At 47.2% G+C, this 21,541-nt stretch overlaps 7 protein-coding genes across 7 annotated transcripts; 1 reads left to right on the forward strand and 6 right to left on the reverse strand.

Annotated features, from left to right (window-relative positions):
* Positions 1 to 1,383: 1,383 nt before the first annotated feature.
* Positions 1,384 to 2,715, forward strand: N7539_008719 (uncharacterized protein; the record flags this gene model as incomplete). The annotated part of the gene is made up of 1 exon (XM_056938314.1): positions 1,384 to 2,715. One exon carries the CDS (start codon positions 1,384 to 1,386, stop codon positions 2,713 to 2,715), a length of 1,332 nt encoding a protein of 443 aa, XP_056786696.1.
* A 9,549-nt stretch (positions 2,716 to 12,264) lies between these two features.
* N7539_008720 (RNA-directed DNA polymerase from mobile element jockey) lies at positions 12,265 to 13,107 on the reverse strand (the record flags this gene model as incomplete). The annotated part of the gene is made up of 3 exons (XM_056938315.1): positions 12,265 to 12,465; positions 12,589 to 12,927; positions 12,994 to 13,107. The coding sequence occupies 3 exons, from the start codon at positions 13,105 to 13,107 to the stop codon at positions 12,265 to 12,267; spliced, it is 654 nt and encodes a 217-aa protein (XP_056786697.1).
* Positions 13,108 to 13,110: 3 nt separating this feature from the next.
* N7539_008721 (uncharacterized protein) lies at positions 13,111 to 14,481 on the reverse strand (the record flags this gene model as incomplete). Its single annotated transcript, XM_056938316.1, has 3 exons — positions 13,111 to 13,383; positions 13,945 to 14,100; positions 14,161 to 14,481. The coding sequence occupies 3 exons, from the start codon at positions 14,479 to 14,481 to the stop codon at positions 13,111 to 13,113; spliced, it is 750 nt and encodes a 249-aa protein (XP_056786698.1).
* An 18-nt stretch (positions 14,482 to 14,499) lies between these two features.
* N7539_008722 (uncharacterized protein) lies at positions 14,500 to 14,806 on the reverse strand (the record flags this gene model as incomplete). Its single annotated transcript, XM_056938317.1, has 2 exons — positions 14,500 to 14,680; positions 14,718 to 14,806. 2 exons carry the CDS (start codon positions 14,804 to 14,806, stop codon positions 14,500 to 14,502), a joined length of 270 nt encoding a protein of 89 aa, XP_056786699.1.
* A 1,601-nt stretch (positions 14,807 to 16,407) lies between these two features.
* Positions 16,408 to 16,743, reverse strand: N7539_008723 (uncharacterized protein; the record flags this gene model as incomplete). Its single annotated transcript, XM_056938318.1, has 1 exon — positions 16,408 to 16,743. One exon carries the CDS (start codon positions 16,741 to 16,743, stop codon positions 16,408 to 16,410), a length of 336 nt encoding a protein of 111 aa, XP_056786700.1.
* A 496-nt stretch (positions 16,744 to 17,239) lies between these two features.
* On the reverse strand, positions 17,240 to 17,687 carry N7539_008724 (uncharacterized protein; the record flags this gene model as incomplete). Its single annotated transcript, XM_056938319.1, has 3 exons — positions 17,240 to 17,419; positions 17,486 to 17,576; positions 17,599 to 17,687. 3 exons carry the CDS (start codon positions 17,685 to 17,687, stop codon positions 17,240 to 17,242), a joined length of 360 nt encoding a protein of 119 aa, XP_056786701.1.
* A 1,560-nt stretch (positions 17,688 to 19,247) lies between these two features.
* N7539_008725 (uncharacterized protein) lies at positions 19,248 to 21,107 on the reverse strand (the record flags this gene model as incomplete). The annotated part of the gene is given in 4 exon segments (XM_056938320.1): positions 19,248 to 20,036; positions 20,086 to 20,173; positions 20,225 to 20,927; positions 20,942 to 21,107. 4 exon segments carry the CDS (start codon positions 21,105 to 21,107, stop codon positions 19,248 to 19,250), a joined length of 1,746 nt encoding a protein of 581 aa, XP_056786702.1.
* Between the last annotated feature and the right edge of the window lie 434 nt (positions 21,108 to 21,541).

Consider the following 21,541-nt stretch of genomic DNA (forward strand, 5'->3'; position numbering starts at 1 on the left):
TATATAACAATACTAGTACATCTTCAATTCGCATCACGGTCAAAAATTTGGTTTTGATTAATGAAACGTTTTTAATTTGAAAGTCGTTGTTTTTCATTTGTTTTGGCTCTAATTTGCGTTCACTAGTATATACAAGAGTTGAAGAGTACCGTACCCAGTACGGCACCGTAATATAACTAAATAACTATAACCACCTAGCCACTAACGTAGTTCCCGGCCGTCCCGGCCACCCCAATACACCATACTAAAAGCGATAAATTACAACTTCATATCTCAACAAACATATCTATTTTAGATAATATATTAAGCGTATACAGTCTAGGTACTGTTTTTAACCTACTAGTATGTTGTAGGAAAATTACTCCAAGAATAAGTTGAGATATATGTGTTTAAATCTTAAACGTCAAACTTACGCTGTATTTTATGGTAAAGCATCGAAATAATCGTCTGAAAGGTGTGAAATCTAGATATACTCTTTATATACCCTAAGAGATGTATATACTAATATTTTGACGGAAATAAAACTCTGGTGGTTGAAATATAAAGGAATTAATATTTAGCATTTTGTATATGTTTTGGGGTGGCCGGGACGGCCGGGTGGCCGAGACGGCCGGGAACTACGTTACTCTTAAACACCTCACCCAAGTGACCCGAGAGACTCAACTTAGACCTCATCTAACGTACTCAACGAGTCAACCTCGACCTTATCCAACACGTTAGTGACGTTACACACTCAAATTAGACGGAGACCTTATCCAACGCACTCAACTTAGGAAAGTTAGAAAGTTAGATCTCATCCAACAATCAACACACTCAGAGTCTCAGACTACCCAGTAACTCAACTTAGATCTTATCCAACACACTCAACTTAGACCTCATCCAGAGAACTCATCTAAGACCTCATCCAAATAGTGTAGTCGGTAGTAATCCTAAACCCCTATCCTTATCACTTGATTACAAATAAAAATATAAAGTATTACTCAAGGAAGTTAAGGTTTGGGTTTCGATTCGTAGAGCAGTAAATCCTTTAATTTCAATGCCTAGTAAAATTCAGAAAATCTATATTTAAATATTTATTCTCTACCCAAAGCTCCAGGAACTTCGAACACCATAGTAACACGGTTGCGCAACAGTGCCGCATCGGGTACACCGTACGGTACTCGACAAAAGACGTTGAGAACTGAGAGGGACCGTGTTGGCGTGTTCTATCAAGTACCATACCCGATGCGGCACGGTTACGCAACTATGCTACCACGGTATTTTAGAACACTTAGCGGGCGGCATGGACCGCATGGTATATCATATCTGAGATGGGTTCGGTGACCAGAGCTCCAATCGCGTGCGATATATCAATCGTTGTGAACTTGTGACTGCTACCTTCCGATGAAGCTCATGAACCTTCCTAATGAGATTTTGCTTCATATTGCCAGTTATCTTGGAAAAGAGCTGGACATCAATGCGTTCTCGCAAGTCTGCAGACACCTTCACTCATTACTCGATCGTACTCTGTACCAGCACAATGTTCGCTATTCTGATAGTACCGCTCTGCTCTGGGCAGCGCGTCAGGGTCGTGTCGAAACTGCAACAAAGGTCTTGGACGCATGTTGCCAGCGCCAGGCAACTATCAATGACCGGGAACACCCATCAGCTGTAAAGGCGATAATGGGCACTTCTGTATCTGGATCTGCCTGTACTCGTCTCGGCAGAGAGGACATTACCAACAGGCTTCCACATATCACCATCCGATCCGTTGACGACAATGGTCAGCCGTCGACGCCTCTGATGGCATGTATTAATTCGCGTACAATTGATTTAGGCCAGACAGCCTTGTCAATCGCTGCAGAGTGTGGGTATCTAAAATTCGCGGAACTCTTGATAGAAGCCCAGTGTGATATCGAAGCGTTAGATCGCAATGACCACTCTCCGCTATTTCACGCCATATGCAATAAACATATCAGCCTGGCGAAGTGTCTGCTTTTGGCGGGAGCTGATCTCCACGCACAGGCCTTCCCCGAAGAATCGTTGATCTGCTGCGCTGCAAGGTGCGGCCATCTTGCGTCCTTGAAACTGCTTCGTGAATATGGGGCATTTTCGAAGCTTGAACCCACGCCCGTACTTCGATTACTGCCATTACAGGTGGCTGTAAGTGGCAAGCATTACGAAGTGGCTGAATTTCTTCGGGGGGCCCTGGAGTTGGACGCATTGATTGAGCTGGAAAGTGAGAACGTCCGCGCTTTACTGATTTCCATAGCTGCTGCTTGCGGCTGGGAGGATTTTGTGCATCGACTGCTGATCCTTGAATGCCCGGTGGATGTAATCGCGCAAGATGAAGCCATATCATGGCCCTCGAAAAGAGTGTATCCCTTATGCAGAGCAGCCGCAAACGGTCACTACCGAGTTGTACAATTACTCCTAAAGTGGGATGCGAGCCCCAATCCCCCGCCCGGGCACCGAGCGGAGATGGGGCCCTTGTTTTGGGCAATCCAGGGTGGATACACCATGATTGTTGAACTCCTCCTTGACAATGGAGCGAATCCGAATACACCCGACTCCCACGGGGAATCGATGCTGGCGTTGTCTTTACCACACGCTGCGATATTTCGACTGCTAGTATGGCGAGGCGCTCATGTCATCGATAGGAGAATTGTCATTTGTATGAGGATCTTGGCGCTTTCTACTTGTTCTGTTCTCAGCTATTATTTATTCATGGTCTAGGAGTTGTTAACGGGGCGACGGCGCTGCTTGCTATGGCACGTATGGAGGGAACCTAAGCTTCGGCAATGACTGAAGAACAGGGCGAGTCCCGTGAGAGCATCCATATATCGACCCGAGCAAGCGGCGGTATTGGAACGTCTCCTTTACAGTCTCTTCAATTTAGACTTGGCAACTAAGCTACGCATCGATTCTGTCACAAGAGCCGCCGTATTTATGAACGAGATGATCCTTATGACTACCTCGCGAAGATATCAAAAGGCGTGCGGAAAAGGCATGCAACCGTGAACTCTTCGGGGCACCCGTCGGTAACATCTAGCCTTGCACATGAAGCAGCTAGACGTCCTGCATATGGATCCCGCTCTATCAGTCCAAGCTTGATATACCTGAAGACGTATGCATTGTGGAATGTCAACCCAGCCGACCCAAATGAACATGCCCTCGTCTCCGTATTTTGTATCAACGCGGAGTCGAGCTCGTCTGTCGTTTTCACATTGCTGTAAGCGCCGCCCAGCGGAAATTGTCGAGTGCAGTCGGCATGTTTCTTGGGCGTATGATGGATTATGAAATACCAACTTTGTGATTGTTGTTTCAATGTCGATACCGAGCCATACTCCGTGTGGTAGATCGCGCTCTCGTGCCTGACGCATGACATGCTAACATGACACCCCGGCATGATAACCCAACTCACTGGCTATGTGCGCTCCTGAAGAGGGCGGGTGAGTTAATGGAATAATGTTTTTCCGAACCCGTGCTTGCGCCTCCGGAAACTGTTCGGTAGAAAAGGAGCCACGCTGAAGGCAGGATGTGATTTTCATGTTTCAATTTAATCCCCTTAACTCAAACCCTGCATATCCGATCTTTGTTTGATCAGCAAATTTCAGTAATACTCTACTCGTGACGCGAGATTTTCGGGCAATCTTAGGGTAAAAGCCCAGCTACAGCTGGAAGCATGACTTGCTTTTCTCTCTTTCTACGATCCTCGATCGATACTAACACGGTCGCACCTTTCAATTTCCCTGCATCGTACGCCTAAGACCCCCAGGAGAGTCACCAGCTACTAGGTACTATGATAGAAGCATGTTCACTAGGCTTTTTTGGCTTTGAGTTTGCGGTGTTTGTGACATACTGTAAACCGAAAATCAGAAGATAATAATTTCAAATACTGAGACGTCGAGGCAGTCAAAATGCCTTATTCATTAGTTAGCTAAACATTGGCTAAAAAACTAACTAGTTAGTTAACGTAATTCACAGCCATCTCGGCCACACGGTCAAGTCGGCCACCCCAAACACCATACTGAAGGCGATTTTTCACATCTTCATATCTCAACAACAACATCTATTTATGAAACGATATTAGAAGTGTATCATCTAGATGGTGTTTACGCCCTATCCGCGGGGTATGGGAAATTTACTAGAAGTATTAATAGAGATCTACATACTTATGTCCACGACGTCAAAATTACGCCGTATTTTCTCGTAAAGCATTGAAATAATCATCTAAACTGGCTAAATCTGCGTTATATTATTTTGTATTCCAAGGGAAGCCTATATCCTAATATTTAAGTAAAAATAATCTATGGTTGTTGAGGTATGAAGATGTGAAAAATCGCCTTCAGTATGGTGTTTGGGGTGGCCGACTTGACCGTGTGGCCGAGATGGCTGTGAATTACGTTAGTAACTTTGATTGGATCGCTTAGTCAACTGAACGCTTGCTTTTTCCAAAAACAAAAACTGCAGTTGCGCGAGCTGCTACCACCATCTCACCGGAAACCGGATCTGCCATCTTGATGCTCCCTTCCATGTAAATCTTCCGGCCCTCAGCTTTCACCGGCCATGCACGCAAAATCAGCGTCGCGTCCGGGTGAATCGGTTTCTTGTAGTCAACTGTCAAGCTCGCCGTAACTGCGGGATTGCAGCAGTCTGCGAAAAGCTGATCCAGAAGGAATGCCTGATATCCACCATGTACTTTGCGCGGATAATAACAGATCCTCTGCTTCGCATTTAGATCAAGATGTACTGTTGCATGTCGACTTCCATCGATATCGCTGAAGTCGGGCCGATATCCCGCAAGAAGCTCTCCGTAGAGATGACCCGAGTCCAACGGCTTTGTTTGGGAGGACGAGGGTGTCGATGATGAACACACATCTCGAATCGGCTTATGGATTATAACGCCGGAACGGGAACGCCACCGGGCGACTGGGTAAACGATCAGGCATGCTGACCTGCGCGCCAAGCATATTCCTTTACCACTTGTTCGAATCAGACTGGAGTGGGACAAGACGCTGGTCATTCGCAACAATGAGCTCATTATTGTTTTGTTGGATTCTAGCAGACTGTGGTGATGGAAAGGGATTGGAAAGGTTGAAAACAACAACAAGCGAGTACCACCGCCCTAGATATTTATGCGCGCACACGTTGATAACCACTGTTAGCAATCACGTTGAAATTGTTCGAATATTCATCGTGTAACGATAAGATGCGGTACTTCTTATGAGCAATGAGGATACTATTATGCACTATCGACTCGGAGCAGTGTTCATAGATAAATGTGGTGGCGGTCGACCTCCTTTCGGTCAGGGGCGAAAGAAAGCAAAAACACATCCTAAGCTCTTGAACATCTTAGTCTATTGAGTATCTGCGTCCTAACTAAATATCAGGTGATACTTTGTAATCACACTACATTCGTTCGAGAACATATCTCTATGGATGCACCCCGAAGTATGGTATGATGATTCATTTAGACATTACGCATTGCAGTAGTGATATCTCGATTGTATAAAGCAATACGTCAAACTTGGTCATTTGTCTAAAGATGCTCAAAATTACCGCAAAAATATCGAATGGAAACGTGATTGCATAGGTGGGAATGTCAAATTATCGCTCAAGCCACGATTCAGCCAAGTAGTAGTCCAACATATAATGGCGTTTGAGTCTGAAAGCTTTGTGGTGGGTGCTCGCAACTTTTCATATCATGGATAACCCGGATCCCTGATCGCTTTCAATTGACGGGGCCCTAAATTTCGAGCAGCTAGCAGTCGTGTCGATATAGCCAGCTCACTATGCTAGCAAATCGAAAATCGAATCCGCGTTCTCGGCTCCGGGCGTTTAATGTCGTCTGAAATTGTATATAGATGCAAGAGTGTATTCGCGAGATTTTAGTGACCCTGACTCTACGAAACGCAGCTGTCGGATCGACAATTCATCCAGTATCTGACTGGTAGCTTGAGGCGCTAGTCTTAAAACCCATACGGACTATCGACCGAATGACTCGGCAGCGGCAATGGCCGAAAGACCGACAATGGGCAGAGGTGACTAGAATCTTTTCTGGCTCGGACATGACTATCCACGGTGACGACTTTAGGGCGTGTACCTGGGACCTAGGTGGAGGTCGGAGTGTAACATTGACGTTCGTACGCCTGTAGTCATACCGCCACACCATGTAGAGTTTCAAATCCAGTCTGTGAGTCTTGTCTGCTACGGTATTATTCTGAAATTTCCATCCTATAGTGATCTCTATCATCCCTTAGTTTTAGTCTATCGCGGTCCGCGGACCAGAATCCTATTTCTAAATACGCCTGAAGCGGTTTAGCGCCCAGCCTCATTTGTGTCATTATTTGCTTTTCTTCGCCTATCCGGTGGGGCGTTAAATTTCGATCGGTCGAGACCTTTTCTCAGATTCCTAATTCTTCGGTTACAGGGATGAGCCCGCCTTTGAATCACAGAGGGTTTCTGAGGATGAGAGTATGAAAGGGGCGACTCTCATAATCACTTCTTCTTGCTTGACCGAGTGCATGAGTAACTAGGTATGAGCTGATATGGGCTGGTATGAGCTAGTCATGCTACACACGGTTTGTTACTATTGCAGTACGTCCTGTTCCCGAAGTGTGCCTGCGACGGTAATGCAAGGGCGACCGCTTTTTCCCTAGATCGAAAGCTCTAACCCGCGTTCCCTAGGTGGGGCTGGCATAGTGACCACCCCTTCTCCTGTTTCTAAGTACCGAAATATCACGAGCATAACAATAGGACTCTGGATTTCATAACAAGACAATACTTAGCTATCATACAGCAATACAGCCTGTCTCCCGATATATCCCTGTAACGTATGACCAACTACCTCCACCATTATTACTTGGATCTGTCCATTTTCAAAGACCAGGATCCTTATAACTCTTAATATTTGAAGTATATTCATCCAGTAAGTTTATAATTGCCTAGGGTGTTTCCCCTGCGTAGGGAGTCAGCAGGAACCCCTTCCTTCCCTCTTACTATCTGCTTGTGCTGAAATGTAGGCCAAGTGTATTTCTTTTGCCTAGTAGGATGTATATAGGCAGTCAATTGTGTAGGTAGTCAATTGTGTAGGTAGTCAATTGTGTAGGTATGTCAATTCATATCGTCATGATGTTTTCCTTCCAATTGCTTGATGCATTTACGCTTAATGCCACCAACAAGTGATTTGGTAACACTAGCTTAGTGATCGGCTGACCAACACCCAGACTTTTACATGAGGCATGGTCATTGATCGTTCTGCCCATTCGACTGATTCCTTTCTGCACCTCGGGTGTAAGGTATTCCCAGTCGATCGATGCACAGGGAGAATTAATATATAGTATTATAACTGAGCCTTTACGATGGAGGTTGAAATAAAGCCACATGCACGATCATACACCTTGAAGTACGTACATAAGCAGTCCACTGCTCTTTGGCCCGTGGATAGCAAGGGTGAATCAAAGCTTGAGGCAAGGCTTTACTCTGATCGGCGGGGGATAGGAGGCCAGGCCTTCGTACAGGCAAAAGAGGGAGAGGGAGAGAGAGAGAGAGAGAGAGACAGAGAGAGACGAGATAATAGAAAAGAATCACATTCAGAAGATACAAAGAAAGAGAAAGAAGGAATCGTGCAAGATATGGCACAGAAAATACCCTTCTATTCTTTCACATGACAGGTGCTAAGCCAACATGAAAAGAGGAAGTAATCTCCGTAAACACTGAAAAATAATTTAACGTCTTTGTACAGTGCCGAGCAACCACGACGCAGCAGCGTACATATCACGGGGAATGCAAAGGAGGTCCGATACCTCGCCTTAAACGAGAAAGCGCTACGCGTCAGCATAGTGCGAAGCCTCCCTCAAAGGTCGATTATCCGTTCACTGCATGGGAAAGCGGTTAGGCTGTGGTAATAGAACTTGTTTTATACATTAAAACGATCGCCTTCGAATTTGCGAATTACGAAAATGTGTTCAAATTTGAATTTGAGGGAGAAGGTAAAGCCAATGATTAGTAGTTCACAGGGCATTCGCCAGCGGCAGGACCTCGGAAATCTCCATGTTAAACAAAGTGAAAAGAGCGGCACGGTATCCACATCTCAATTCTTATTATACCTGATCAATTGCACAAATTCAGAAAACTAAATTCAGAAAACAATATCAAAGATTGAATACCGGTAATTTTCACTGGGAGATATCTCTCTAATGCAGAGACGACCGGATTTCTAGCGAAATTCGAGAGCTAGGCGTTCTACAGACATGGCTTCGGGGGTTGCGCACCAGTGCATCCATTGCTTTTCCACATTAATTGGCAGGGAATTTTATGAGCAGCATTGAAAAATTCTTGATGGGAGTATGTATCAGTCGCCTTTATTAGCTCCGCCATTTGAAGATGTTGGTACAACACGCCCTGGTTATATTCAAGTGCATACTTAACAATCGCCGGAACGTTGAACCAGCCCAACCGGAAATCAAATCTTGACGTCAATGATTTGAGTCGCTCAGAACTATATTCATTCCCCTCTGATTGGGTTTGAATAATCACGGAAAGAGAAGAGGGACTGAGATTCTCAGCGTTTTCGTAAAGCCCAATGAGAAAATTCACGTCATGCAAGATAAGATAAAGTTGACGTATAAAATGAAAATGACTCTTCGGGGTCGGTAGGCAAATTGATGATTCTAGAAGGCCCTGTAGTTGTTCAAGGAGCGGATAAAGTATTTTTGGCCTCTTTTTCGTCGTAGAAAAATTGCCTAATCGTCGGAAACATGTTTTAGTTTGGAGCATCAGAACCTCAATGGGCACTTCCTGGGCGATGAACCTGAAGAAGTGGGGGGCGGTGTGCATTTCCGAGTATTTTATTCATTCATTCCTGGCGAACCCGGCTGCAGATATTTATATGTGGTCTATCTTGGATAATAAGACCTACGTTTACAACCCAAGTTGACTTTGAGAGAAGCTAATAACACGCACAGACTATACAGGGATGAAAATAACTACTAAACCTTACCCGCGAGGGATTTGTGGTGCTTACTCGTGTAGACAACCTCAAATCCTGCCAACGAACTTTAAGTGAGTCGGCGACCAACATGACAGCGAAGTGTTGTCCAAAGTTCTCCCATTTTATAAGATAAAGTCTGTCGTCAAGCAGTAGTGGAAGTGTGACATTTTCAAGGCAATACCCTAGTGATAAAAGTCATCTCCCTTACTCAGTTTTAATGTAGCCCTCGATTGTCGTCTGGTCCCTCGCCCCTTGAGGCTCTTCCGGCGTATCGACCAACAGTTGAAGGGTTTCTCCTCATGGCTCGTTTTTTACACTCACCTTCCTAATGTTTGATACAAAATATCCATAACGCACGTATCGAAAACCCGTGTATATAGAGACCTCTGGAAGTTGTTTCCCTAATCTCCGACCGTTAAATGTTGCCCGATAATGACAAAGCAATTATCGTCGGCATTTCGGCAATCAAGCAAGTAGCAAAGCCAGTAACCTGAATGGCGCCTGAACATCCGCAAAGATACATAAAGAAACTCCAGCCTACCGACGAGATGAGAAATTTCCGTCAATGTATTGGTTCCTAGCTGCCCTGAGCCTCACATTTGTCCTATGGTTGTGGATGCCCACTCATAATATGGCATTCGTCAAAGTTTTTGTCGTTTTATTCTCTTTCGCAATATTCATTTTCAATAACGGTTGTACGGCATAACATTCAGAATTGGGGCTTGCGATACAGGATGCTCTTGAAGGACTTTCTGGGGCTAATCAGCCACGGAAACAGTAATCCGTGGAATATCCAGAACGACCTTTCAGCGCTCATAGATCAAGAACATCCAAGATGACAATGCCTTCATTCCTCAGCCCCGGCATTTCATAAAAATCAGGCAAATTATATACTCATTGAGAATTGTAATGGTGGTAAATGCCAAGGATAGAACTATAAAGGACTCCGGACATTTTAATCAAACGGCGTGAACAAATTATACGAAACTTTCTTTTGACGCCGTAGCGCTACTTCATTCCTTCAATCCGTGGGATGACTCTACGCGAAGAACAAATGATCAATGGCTACGCAGCAAAGCTTGAGCCCGAAGACGCTCAGATCGACGGAGGGGAGGAGTAGTAGGTTTTGGAAGGTCAATTGAACCCCAGGAGGCACAATTTCCACGTACACCACAGGCGTAAAGTCTCTCTATCGAGATTACAGTCAGTACTTGCGAGAGAACACTGGCACACTTGTAGGATGCCTACGCTCATTCAATGGAGACTTGTTTCTGTGCAACCGCAGCTCACCACGACCCTCAAAGACCGATAACTTAATAGGGCTGAGGGTCTTGACAACCTGCTCTTTGACGTCTGCAATAACAACATAATATTTTTGACTATTGTCGGGTTTGAGTCGATTACTGAAGGATTCCTTTACAAAGGATAACACTTTACCGCAGGCATTTGCTGCCCAAACGATGATACCTTCAGGCCCGCCTCGATTCACCTCGTCGCAGGAAGACAAGCTCAGACAATCAGTAGGGGTGACTATCGCGATAACTTGCAGTCTCTCATAATTCACTCGGTGAACTATCCGGCATATAGCGATCAAAACAACATTTCGATAAGCTAGTGGAAGAGGGCGGACCACCATCGCGCCGATGTCAAAGTTTTGCCTAGGCGGATACATGCTTTCATTGTCGATGTGATTTAAAGACTAACTCGTTCTCAAATGGGAGCGGTCACTCCATTTTCTCCAAGGTAGAGGCATGATTCCCGAAGTGTAAATCGAAATTGATACAAAGTTTCAAAGGCCATGGGTTACAGTGTTAGTCCTGCGATATTATGATTCACCCATAGAAAAGCTTTCTATATACAGCATATCAGCATAGCATAGAATATCGAACCAATTTGTACGATGACCACCATAGTGCATATAAGCCTTATATGCCCTAATAAATTGATAAGGTGGGTTGGGGTCGCGATTGTATTCGTCTGTGAGTCTGTGAGAGGTGAATTGAAACTAAATAATAAATTTACTCAGAATTCTTGAGGGCACTTTAGTCCATTTTAGTTTAGTAGTCCCGAATCTCCACTGGGCCCCACTAATCACCGCCAATAAGGCCGAGTGACGTCACTGCTCTGATATTCTAACGTGCTTTAGAGATGGGCTGGGTAGGAAAGTGAAGCTCAAATTAGCATCGCTCTGAATAAACAGCTTATCCTAACTGTCTGTGCCTCGTAGCAGTTTTTGGTGTCAAAATGGGGCTCGGGAGACCGCAGGAAAAGGATACATGGTGTCAATCCCAATGGGTTGCTACTCGTACCAAAACAAGAGTGAACATCACATCAATTGTTTTGTAGATGATGCAACACTTTTATATGGCGAAAATCAGTCATTTATGTTGTCATTAGGCACCAGGATATTCAACATCCGTGGACCTCCGTTATACTGTAAGTTCATGGGTATTTTAACCCCCATGAGCGCCCTCATTTTATGTTCTTCAATCAATCAAGTCTTTCAATTCAATCAATCTCCCCTTTTGATTCCGTTGTTCTAATTGGCCAATTTCCAAGTACTCCGTAGCTGTCACATTGTTGATACATGGAAACCATGAACCCGCGGATGTTTATTGGAAGCCTCCATCAACACCAGTCTCGGAGACAATCTACTCGCTCCCCGGAGGGTATTTGGCTGCGCTTGGGAACTGTACTCGAGGTTCAAGGAGCTAAAATGCTTCTTGAGTCGTCTTACGCGTTCTTGGAGCTGCTAGAGCTAGCGCCGTGTAAGCTCATGTACTCCGTATACTGCATCCTTAACATCAATCTCAGGTACACTCCAGGCGATCCTAGAAGTACTTCAATCACCCGGAGATCCGCATTTGACCTCTAAGAATGGCTTGAGGTTCCAGGAGCAGTAGAGTTACCGGGGCTGCCCAACACGTGGCTGTGAAAGAAAGGAGTGAACATGAACATGAAGCAGCCCAAAGGTTTCTTCATCCATATTTTGAGGGAATTCTATTCCCAGGATCGACGGAAGTGATTGATTGATTGATTGATTGATTGATTTATTCATAGACTGTCCCAGCCGCCCTATTTTAGCAGCTATGTAGCGTGCGACTATAAGTACAGGTGTCCCCGCCCTCGCTTTCAGAAAATAAGCCGTTCTTTGCCAGAATGCCTTCTCCGTCCGCACCAGTAAGTTACATCCCCTCCTCGTAGTATTGGTGAACGTTCTGTATCTATGTACCCGTCGGGCCTTTCCTGGCCCTCCTCTGCTTCTATATACCAAAAATCACTCGTCTTCGCTATGTGTATTTGAGTACCGTGGACGGTACTGCCTGGAATTGTCCTAGCAGTCCCGTCCTCAAGATCATCTTGGCTGCTTGTACTGCCATTGGCGGGTTACAGAGAATGCGCTTGATGTCAATGCATGGAGACTTGCCTGCCCACATTCGTTGTCGTTCTTCCACCCAGTTCCGGCAGTCGAGCAGGATGTGTCGTACCGTCTGTGGTCCACGGCCACATTAACATTGATCTGTATCGGCCTTGTTGATGGCGTGAAGGTAGGCCCGTAGGCCGATCTTACCCGTACGCATCTGTGTGATTGCTAAGCTGATTGCTCTATGTACCCCGGCGTGTGTATCGAGGATCGCTTTCCCCGGTCGCACTCCCAGCCTAAGGAGCTCTCTGCCGTGTTTGCATTTCTCCCACGCCTGGTCCCATTCGTTTCTCATAGCTCGGCGGATGGTAGACTTGGTAGTTGCTGTGAGTGTTCGCAGGGAGTCCGGTTCTAGTAGCGGTTCGGCGTTCGCCCTTGCGTTCGGATCAACCCCGGCAGCCTCTTTCGCAGCTTGATCAGCAGCCTCGTTACCAGACACTCTGATATAAGCCGGGATCCATCGAAACTGCACTTCCCAACCTTGGCTCCGGGCCTCGTCAAGCGCTCGTACCGCCTCGACCAGAGTGTACTAGCCAGACGGGTGCCTAGGGTTCCGGATAGCTTGGATGGCCGCTTGGTTGTCGGTGAATATAACGGCGCGCTTATTTAGAGGATCGTATGCTGGTGGTGTGTCGAGTATTATCTGCAGTGCTAGGGCTAATCCCTTAAGCTCTGCCGCATATACCGTTAAAGTGCATGATTTGCCCATATACTAAGTCCGCTTCGCATAGATTCCGTTAGTCGGTGTAGGTATCACCGCAACCGCTCCGACATAGCCGTTGATGCTACTTCCGTCAGTGTAGATGCGTAATATTCCTAGTGCCGTGGCGTCGTGCTCCTTGACTGCTTCCTCCGCAGATTCGTTGATACGGACGGATAGTAGGATCCACCAGGGTAGCACTACGTGCGGTATACGTTTCTCCAGCCGTTCAAGCCGCAAGCCGTGTTTACTCTCTAAAGTGCTCGAGAAACGATCGAGGGGGCTCTGTTCGCTGCGTCCTTAGGCGGGCGTTCTAGTCTCACCCCTCCCGGTCTCGGTTGTGGCCATGTCATCGTGTAACGGTGTCGTTCTAATGCGCATCGTGGCCTCCAGGGCAGTTTGCTCCAGTTGCTGTTGCACCGGGAGTAAATAAGATTCGACGTCCACTGCTGCCCCGGCCGTTGTCCGAAACGCCCCTGTGATGATCTAAGCTGCACGTCTTTGGATCCTCTAGATCGTACTCGTCATAGCGTATCCCCTACTTGTGTGGCTGTTTCCAGGGATGTGCCATGCCGAACAGCCATAAAGCATTTAGGGCACAACCATTACGCGGTACACATGTCGGAGATTGATGGCCCCTGTGCCCCATATTAAGGAGGCGAGTGCTGACAGAGCCGACAGTCGCTTCGTTGCCCCAGCCTCTACTTTCTCGCAGTGGTAGTCCCAGCGAAGCTTAGTGTCCATCTAGATTCCTAGATAGCGACATGATGCGGAGGCCTTAATAGTGGCGTGCGGCAGGCGGAGAGTATGTGTGCTGTTCTTTTTAGGATCCCGAGTAAAGTGGACCAGCTCGTATTTTGCCGGCGCAAATTGGGAACCGTGTTTAACTGCCCATTGTTTGGCTTTCCGGTGAATCCTTTTCAAGGTCTTGCAGTTCCGTTGTGCCGTCGGCCCTACTACTAGCGTAGATACGTCGTCAATGTACCCGACCGCCTCCGTATCCTATGTCTTGCATGCCTCAATCAGGTCTGCATTGTAGAACAGGTAGAGGATTAGCGAAACCGGCGATCCTTGGGGGATGCCAGTCTGGATCGGCGTCGACGGGGTCGTGAATTCCAGCAGCTTAAGAGTCGTAGTACGGTCGCCGAGGAAGGACGCAATCCAGGCTATGATCCTCCGATCAATCCCGCGTTTTCGAAGGTTATATAGGAGCCGTTCGGGCGAAACGTTGTCGTATGCCCCGGATACGTCGAGTAGCGGCAGAGTGGCCACCTTACCCTCAGACCACGCTTGATGTATCCGTTGGAGTAGAAGGTGCATAGCATGCTCCGTCGATGTGAGTTTACGGCCCCCCGCATGTCGGCTTGGAAGAAGATGGTGCATATCTGCTAAATAGGAAAGTCAGTTTGCAATGATGGTTTCCATCACCTTTCCTAAGGTATTCAGCAGTGCAATTGGTCTATATGCCTTCGGTTGCGTGTAGTCGTTTTTCCCCGGTTTCCGGAGCACTACTGTGATGGTGTCCTTAAAGTGCGTAGGGCAGTAGCCATGTTGAAGACATGCATTAAAGAGCGTATGAAGGCTCGGCAGAAGGATATCAAGCGTCTAGTGCAAGATACCGTTGATGATTCCGTCGGGGCCGGGAGCTTTGTTTGGAGACGACCGGCGCACTGCTTTCTGGATCTCCGGGATAGTGATGTCCGGGCATTTGATTAGTGGCGGATACGCGTATCCATCAATATCTGAAAGATCAGCTTAGAGCGGGGGCGGGAAGAATGTCTGGCGCAGTGTCTCGGCCTTTTCTTCTGGCCCATAGGCAATTCCTCCATCCTGTTTCACCAGCGGTGGCGTGCAGGCCGCCGATGCGTTGTGTCTGTTCTTGGCCCATTTAATCAGGTTCCAGAGGCCAGATAGTGACGCTGATGCCTCCTCCACTCTTTGACGATGGTTGTTTCGAAGAGTCTTCTAGATGAGTCGGCCCTTCCTATTACGTGCTTGTCGGTAGGCCTCGTAGTCACCGTCCTGTCTTTTACGTTGCCACCTTCGCCGGAGTTGTTGAACTTCTGTGCAGAGGTGTCTGCACTCTTGGTTAAATCCCGGGATTGAGCGTGGGGATTGGTTAGACCACAGGGTAGACGCCTCAATACCAGCATTTAGGGCCTAAACGATGGTCGAGACGAACCCGTCGATGCTCTCCCTGTCCCTTAATTCCGTGACATCATTCGTCCTGGAGAGGTGATTCGAAGTTACTTATCGCAGGGTTGTTAGGTTCGTCTTTGACCAAAGCCGCTTTCTCTTTAGTTCCGCAGGTTGCAGGTTCCATTCGACAACTAGGGCAATCGGGAGGTGGTCGGAGTCACAATCGAGGGTTTTATCGATCTTGCAATGTGTAACGCTGGCTGCTACGTCTTCGGAAGCAAAGGTTAGGTCGATTGTAGATTCTCCATCCTTCCATCGGTGAGTTGGAGTTCCGGGCATAGTAAGGAGCTGTAGCTAAGAGTCCTCAATAATTCTAAGTAGGTATTCGGGGTTAGGCCCACTGCGAGCCCGACGATAGTCTGTTGACCAGAGCGGGTAGTGTAGGTTGAAATCGCCAAGAACGACGATTCTGTCTGAGCTAAGTGTCCTAATAGCTTCGGCTAACGTCGTGAGCGTGTCGGAGGTCACTTCGTTATAGACGTTGAAGATATAGACGCTTTAGTTAAGACGAGAGTCGGAGATTTTGAGGAAGATTATATCATTAGAGATAAATAAGACGTTCCAGGCACCTGGGTCAACACGTTTGTTGACATAGACGCAGACCCTTGTCGCCGCATAAGGGAAGTACGTTAGCTAGAAGTGTGCTTTAAGAGGGTGGTAGGATGTGGCGATGAATGGGTTACGCCAGGGTTCTTGGATTGCCAAGACGTCATATTCCAGAACCCTAGGGTTTTGGAATAGGCTGGCGAGAACCACATCCCTCGACTTTTGGACATTGTACTGTAAGATTTGCAGCTCTTGATGCCCTAGCATTAGGGAGAAGCTGTGTTCATCGCGGTCTATATATGATCGGGTCCGGGTTCTTCGAGCTTGTGATAGAGTGATAGGTGGTTCTGTCCGACGTCGGTGTGACCAACTAGGGGTCAGGGAGCTTCCACTTCCTCGCGTCTCCATCCGCACTACTAGATTTTGTTTAGTATATCTTGACTAGCGTAGGTGTTTGCGGAGCTCTGCAGCAGTTGTGAAGTCCTTGCCACAGTATGTGCAGACCTTCATGCATTAAGCGATCGTTAGATCGGCGTTCCGTTTTGGCCAGTCTGTGTAGATCTCCTAATGCTCAGGGCATTTACATCCTTTGTATATTCTTCCCCCGGCCGTGCGGGGGTCCGTAACCATAGATGTCTGTGGAGATAGGTCGTCATCTGGGGGTCCGTAAAGCCATACATCGCCGATTTCGTTCGCGATGCCGTTTAGCCAGTCATCTGCTCCTCGCATTTCCGATTCTTCGGTGGTGTCGACGGGGTGTGAGGGTGCTAGGAGGTCGTTTATCGGGTCCGACTGCCAGACTAGGTCCTGCAGCACCGCAGGCGTTGCCCACCCCTCTTCGTCCGTCAAGGCGATAGGCGTTGGCACAGCGCTTAGTTCATTTGATGCCCCGGTTTTCATGGGTTCCTGTGCCCGTGTCGCCTCTGGCCATTAGTCACCAGAAGACCCGGTGGCATCTTGCGGCGTTCCAGGGTCGGGGCTTTCGAGGGCGTTCGTTTCTGCTAGTGTGGCGTTTTCCGGTCCTTAGGCCGCCCTTAGGGCAGGAATAGGTCTCGACTGTGCCTGTGTTTCGTGGCTCATATAGGTAGTAGGCGGTTCCGGCTGAACGGTGCTTTCCTTTGGAGGGACGTGCCAGTAAACGCTACGGATTTCTTTGGCTCGTTCCATTCTTTACATCTCCTTCCTCCTAGCTGGATAGGCGTTACTCTATGCAGTGTGAGCACCTTTGCATACTACACAGTAAGGTGTGAAACTCCACTCCCTTCTGCTAACAATGTTTCGTCTCATGTAGCCCTGCACAATAGCCGCAAACTTATAATGCGTTACATTGAGTGCCGATGTGACCGTAATTGTAGCACCGGAAGCATTGCTTTATTCTGCAGGTACGGTCGTAGAGCTAGCATTGATGAATCTGGCCTTCCCATGCCATTCCGGCATAGATGACGGCATTGGCCTTTTCTGGGTCTTTGAACTCCACAACAATCGAGGATGCATGCTTGAGAGTGGCCTCTTTAGTCAGCCATCCTACGTATGAAATCTCCGCGTTTGGGACCACTATGTAATTGTCTACGAGCACCTGTTGAATTGTTGCGTCTTAGTCTTTGATGTTGATAGAATTGGTCGGGATTCCATGGGCAATAACGCCGTAGGTAGGAAGGACAAGCTCTGCACGTTGCCCAAGGCCCTTAATCCAGCCTTTGTCTTGTTTGAGCTGCGCAGCCTCGGCTGTTGTGCTTGTGAATATTTATATATCACCACTTTTGAGTTGGTGTGCCGCGACTACTTTGACCTGTTTGGTCGCAGCGTTGCCACGAATTGAGGTTTCCACTTGTTGTTTGGCCCATGCCGCAGAGTGCGCGCGGTATCGTTGGGCAATACCTTGGTCTTTCAGCTTCACTGTTATGACTCGGTCCTTATATGCTGTAACCGTAGATTGGGTCTTGGTGGTATGCAATCCCTGTGGTGCAGGAGGGGGAGAGCTGGTGCGCCTTTAGCAAGCGCCGCCACCTGCGCCCAGGTCGCAGTGGCAGTTCTTCTTCCTCCGCTAAAGTTGCCTTGGTTTATCGGTGGAGGGGTGGTTCATGTTCCCGGAGACAGATTCTACAATCCTAGGCCACCCAGCCCGCAATCCTGAGAGCTTCAAACCCCTTCCTGAGAGTAACCGTGCCTATACTGGGACCACAATTTTTGTGTGAGTCTAATAAGCTTTAGTTTTGCAGGTAACCGGAGACTGTTCGCATTAGATTAGTTCTAGGGTAATCAATGAATCAATCAATCGCTTTCCGCTTATCCTGGGATGACTAGTGGCTGCTATGGGAACGCAACAGCGATCTCCGAGTCGCGACCAGAACTAGATTCCCTGTGAACGCTCACAGCAACCACTAAGTCTACCATCCTTCGAGTGATGAGAAACGAGTGGGACATGGCTTGGGAGAAAGGCAAGCATGGCAGAGAGCTCTTTGGGCTTGGAGTGTGACCGGGGAAAGCGATCCTCGAGACACACGTCGGGGCACACAGAGCAATTGGTTCAATAATGACACAGAGGCGCACGGGCAAGATTGGCCGGCGCGCCTACCTCCACGCCATCAACAAGGCGGACACCGGCGAATGTCAATGTGCCAATAGACCGCAGAGGGTACGACACATCTTGCTCGAATGCAGGAACTGGGTGGAAGAACGACATCGAATGTGGGCAGGCAAGTCTCCATTCATTGACATCAAGCGCATTCTCTGTAACCCGCCAATGGCAGTACAAGCGGCCAAGATGATCTTGAGGACTGGACTGCTAGGACAGTTCCAAGCAGTACCGTCCACGGTATTCAAATACACATAGTGAAGACGAGTGATTTTTGGCAAATAGGAGAGGAGGGTCATGAAAAAAGCCCGACAGGTACATAGAAACAGAACGATCTACAAGACTACAGGTTGGGACAGCGATTGGGCTTTACTGTTTTGGGGGGGAAGAAAGGAACAGCAGATGAAACATAGTTTTGGTGAAAGTTGTTAAATGTCATTGGTTGGCTGCTACTCCCTTCTCCACCTTGGAGTAGCCAAGTTCTCGCCACCAAGTACCTCGGGAAATTTGCCCTTCAGTGCCAACCCAGCTCCCCGAAATGTACTCCGTATGGAGTCAGCGATCTATTGCTGATCAAATTGCTAATAAAGCCCAATGAGAAGCATTATGCCGGGCCTTTTATTAGCCACTACTGACTGAGCTTGCTCGACCACCTTATCTCTATCGTGTGTTTTACGTCCGGCTTGGAAATGCATGGATTAAAGTTTCACACTGTCATATGAAAGAAACACTCGGCAATCATAAGGCTAAAAATATACCCGAAATTTCAAAGGCAGCAGCTTTGTAGGCCCTGATTAGGGTGTACTTCTCCAGTACTTCGCACACCGATTCACAATTGCTCTAAAAAATCTTCACCATTCGGGCGAGAGGTCCCTTGTGCAATGGATGCTCTCCTCGATCCCTTGAATGCTGTTCGATTGATCTTGGGATTGGGAGTCTGTGGATATCTCTCTTGCTCCGCGGCTAAACACTGCTTTTGCGTTCCCATGAGCTGGATAGCAAAGGTCTGAGGATATCGCTTATCATTGTTCACCCAAGAGATGCGTGGGAAAATAGTGAGAAAGTTGCCGCCTTGGTGGCTGTCAACCACTTCGTTCTGATCCTCATTGTCGCCTGGAAATTGAAACTGAGACCAATCATCATCGTCCCACTTGAGGGGTTCAAAATCCGTCTCGTACTTCTTGCTAGCAGACTGGATGGGACGCCAAGTCTCAATGGCCCGCTTCACAACATTTTCTATTCTCTGTCGCAACTCGCCGAATTGGGATTCTGAGAGCACATCGAATAAATAGTTTGACACGTTGCGCGCCACATATTGAACCGTGGACTGGATAGATACCTGTTGGGCGCTTTGATCGATGGAAAGTAACATAGATCGACAAAATGACTCTTTCTCGCGGTCAACGGTAGCGAGCTTACATAAAACTGCCCTTATCTCCGTGTCTGAGAAAAGATAATTTGGCTGGAAAATGTTCGTGTCAATTTCTCGGGCGAGAATGGCTAGTATCACAGCGAGTCGCATTCCTTTGGCAGCAGGAGAATTAGAAGCAAGTAAGGGGATATGATGCCGGACCGCAAGTTCGCTATCCCTTTGGAATTTGTCCCAAGCCATTTTATTCTACGAGGTTTTAGTCATCATATGTGTGATTCGGTAAGATAGCACTTACACTGAGAGCTTCGGCACTGAGGTTTTGGTTCAAGATCGCAGCAAGCTCAGAAGTGGCATGATCCCAAAGGTTCGAAAATTCCCACATCCTAATACGTAAATGTCAAATATGCTATCATAACAGTCAAGCGTCAACATACATTTTATATTCGTCGGCTTCGGCACCGCGTACGGCGAAACTCTCCAGCTTCCTAAGCTGTGTTAAAGTCTTTTGCCCTTCTTCGTGAAATACGTTTCTCTCTTTCTCAAGTTCTGCGTTCTTCTTCTGCTCTTCCGATAGTAGCATCTTCAAATTAGAGCCAGCATCCTTCATTTTGTCGATCATCTTGTCTTTCGCTTTGAGAACTTCCTGAAGAGAAGTAATATCGCGAGACAATTGAGCTGCCTTTTCAATTTCTCGGAAATGGCCCGCCTGTAGATTCTTCAGCTCGCTTTTGAGTCTGCTTATCTGTTCAGCACGCTCATTGAGATCATTATCCTTAACCCCAAGGGACTCGAGGTGCAACCCATTCTCCTCTTCTCGACCTCTTAACTTGTCCATGAGCTCTTCATTCGCGGTAAACATCACTTCGACTGCATCTTGTGTTTTACCTTTCAAGACCTTGAGATTTTGACCTTTGACTAGCTCTGCTTCCTTGGCATTTATTTCTCCCTGCCGATGAGTAATTTCATCGAAAATTCTGGCCGTGCTCTGTAGCCCAAGTCTAGATGCGGGTTGGATTATTTGGTTTTTCTGCTCCTCTTCAAGCTTCTCAAGACCACTCAACACCCTATCATTTGCGCTTTTGGGTTTATGTGGGCTCTGAACCTCAAGCATAATCTTGAATAAAACCGAATCAATATCTGTGCAAGCTCACTTGCCACCCATCCGTTACTCAGCCTTTCCTTGATAGCCCATCGCCATGAATCGGCATACGCATAATTCCAATCTTCCAGGAATCCCTCGGCTTCGCGAAGAGTATCAAGCCGCTTGTAACACGGGAACGAGCAATCTTCGATCTCTGCTTTTGCCTCGCTGGACATAATCAGTACATATCTTCTAATTTGAGAATATACATACTGTCAAGTGTTGTAAATTCCCGTCTTTCTACCAAATGCAACAGCATAGTATGCTTGGCGAGACCCCTGCTTATCAATATCTTCACCTTCATGTTTGAGAAGTTCATCGAAGTCGATAACGCCCTGCAACTTCATTGAACGCCGAGCACCTTCCAGTGTATTTGCTTGGAAAAATTTTCTGCCAACAAAATCTGCCACGCGAGGGTGAACGTGAGCCCTAAAAACCCGGAAATCGTTAGTCCAAGTTTGGTTGCCCCGAGTGAGCGGCTTACCAAGTAGAGAATATAGTAGGCTTGTCTACCCGGCCTGCCAACACAACGTAAAAGCTATGACTTTTGTCTTTTGGTGAATGATTGTTTTCCAAGTCAAGCTCCAGCGATATATTGCTAGACTCCACC

This window comes from Penicillium diatomitis (assembly GCF_028827545.1).
Source record: "Penicillium diatomitis strain IBT 30728 chromosome Unknown utg000013l_segment0_segment0, whole genome shotgun sequence".
NCBI lineage: Eukaryota > Fungi > Ascomycota > Eurotiomycetes > Eurotiales > Aspergillaceae > Penicillium > Penicillium diatomitis.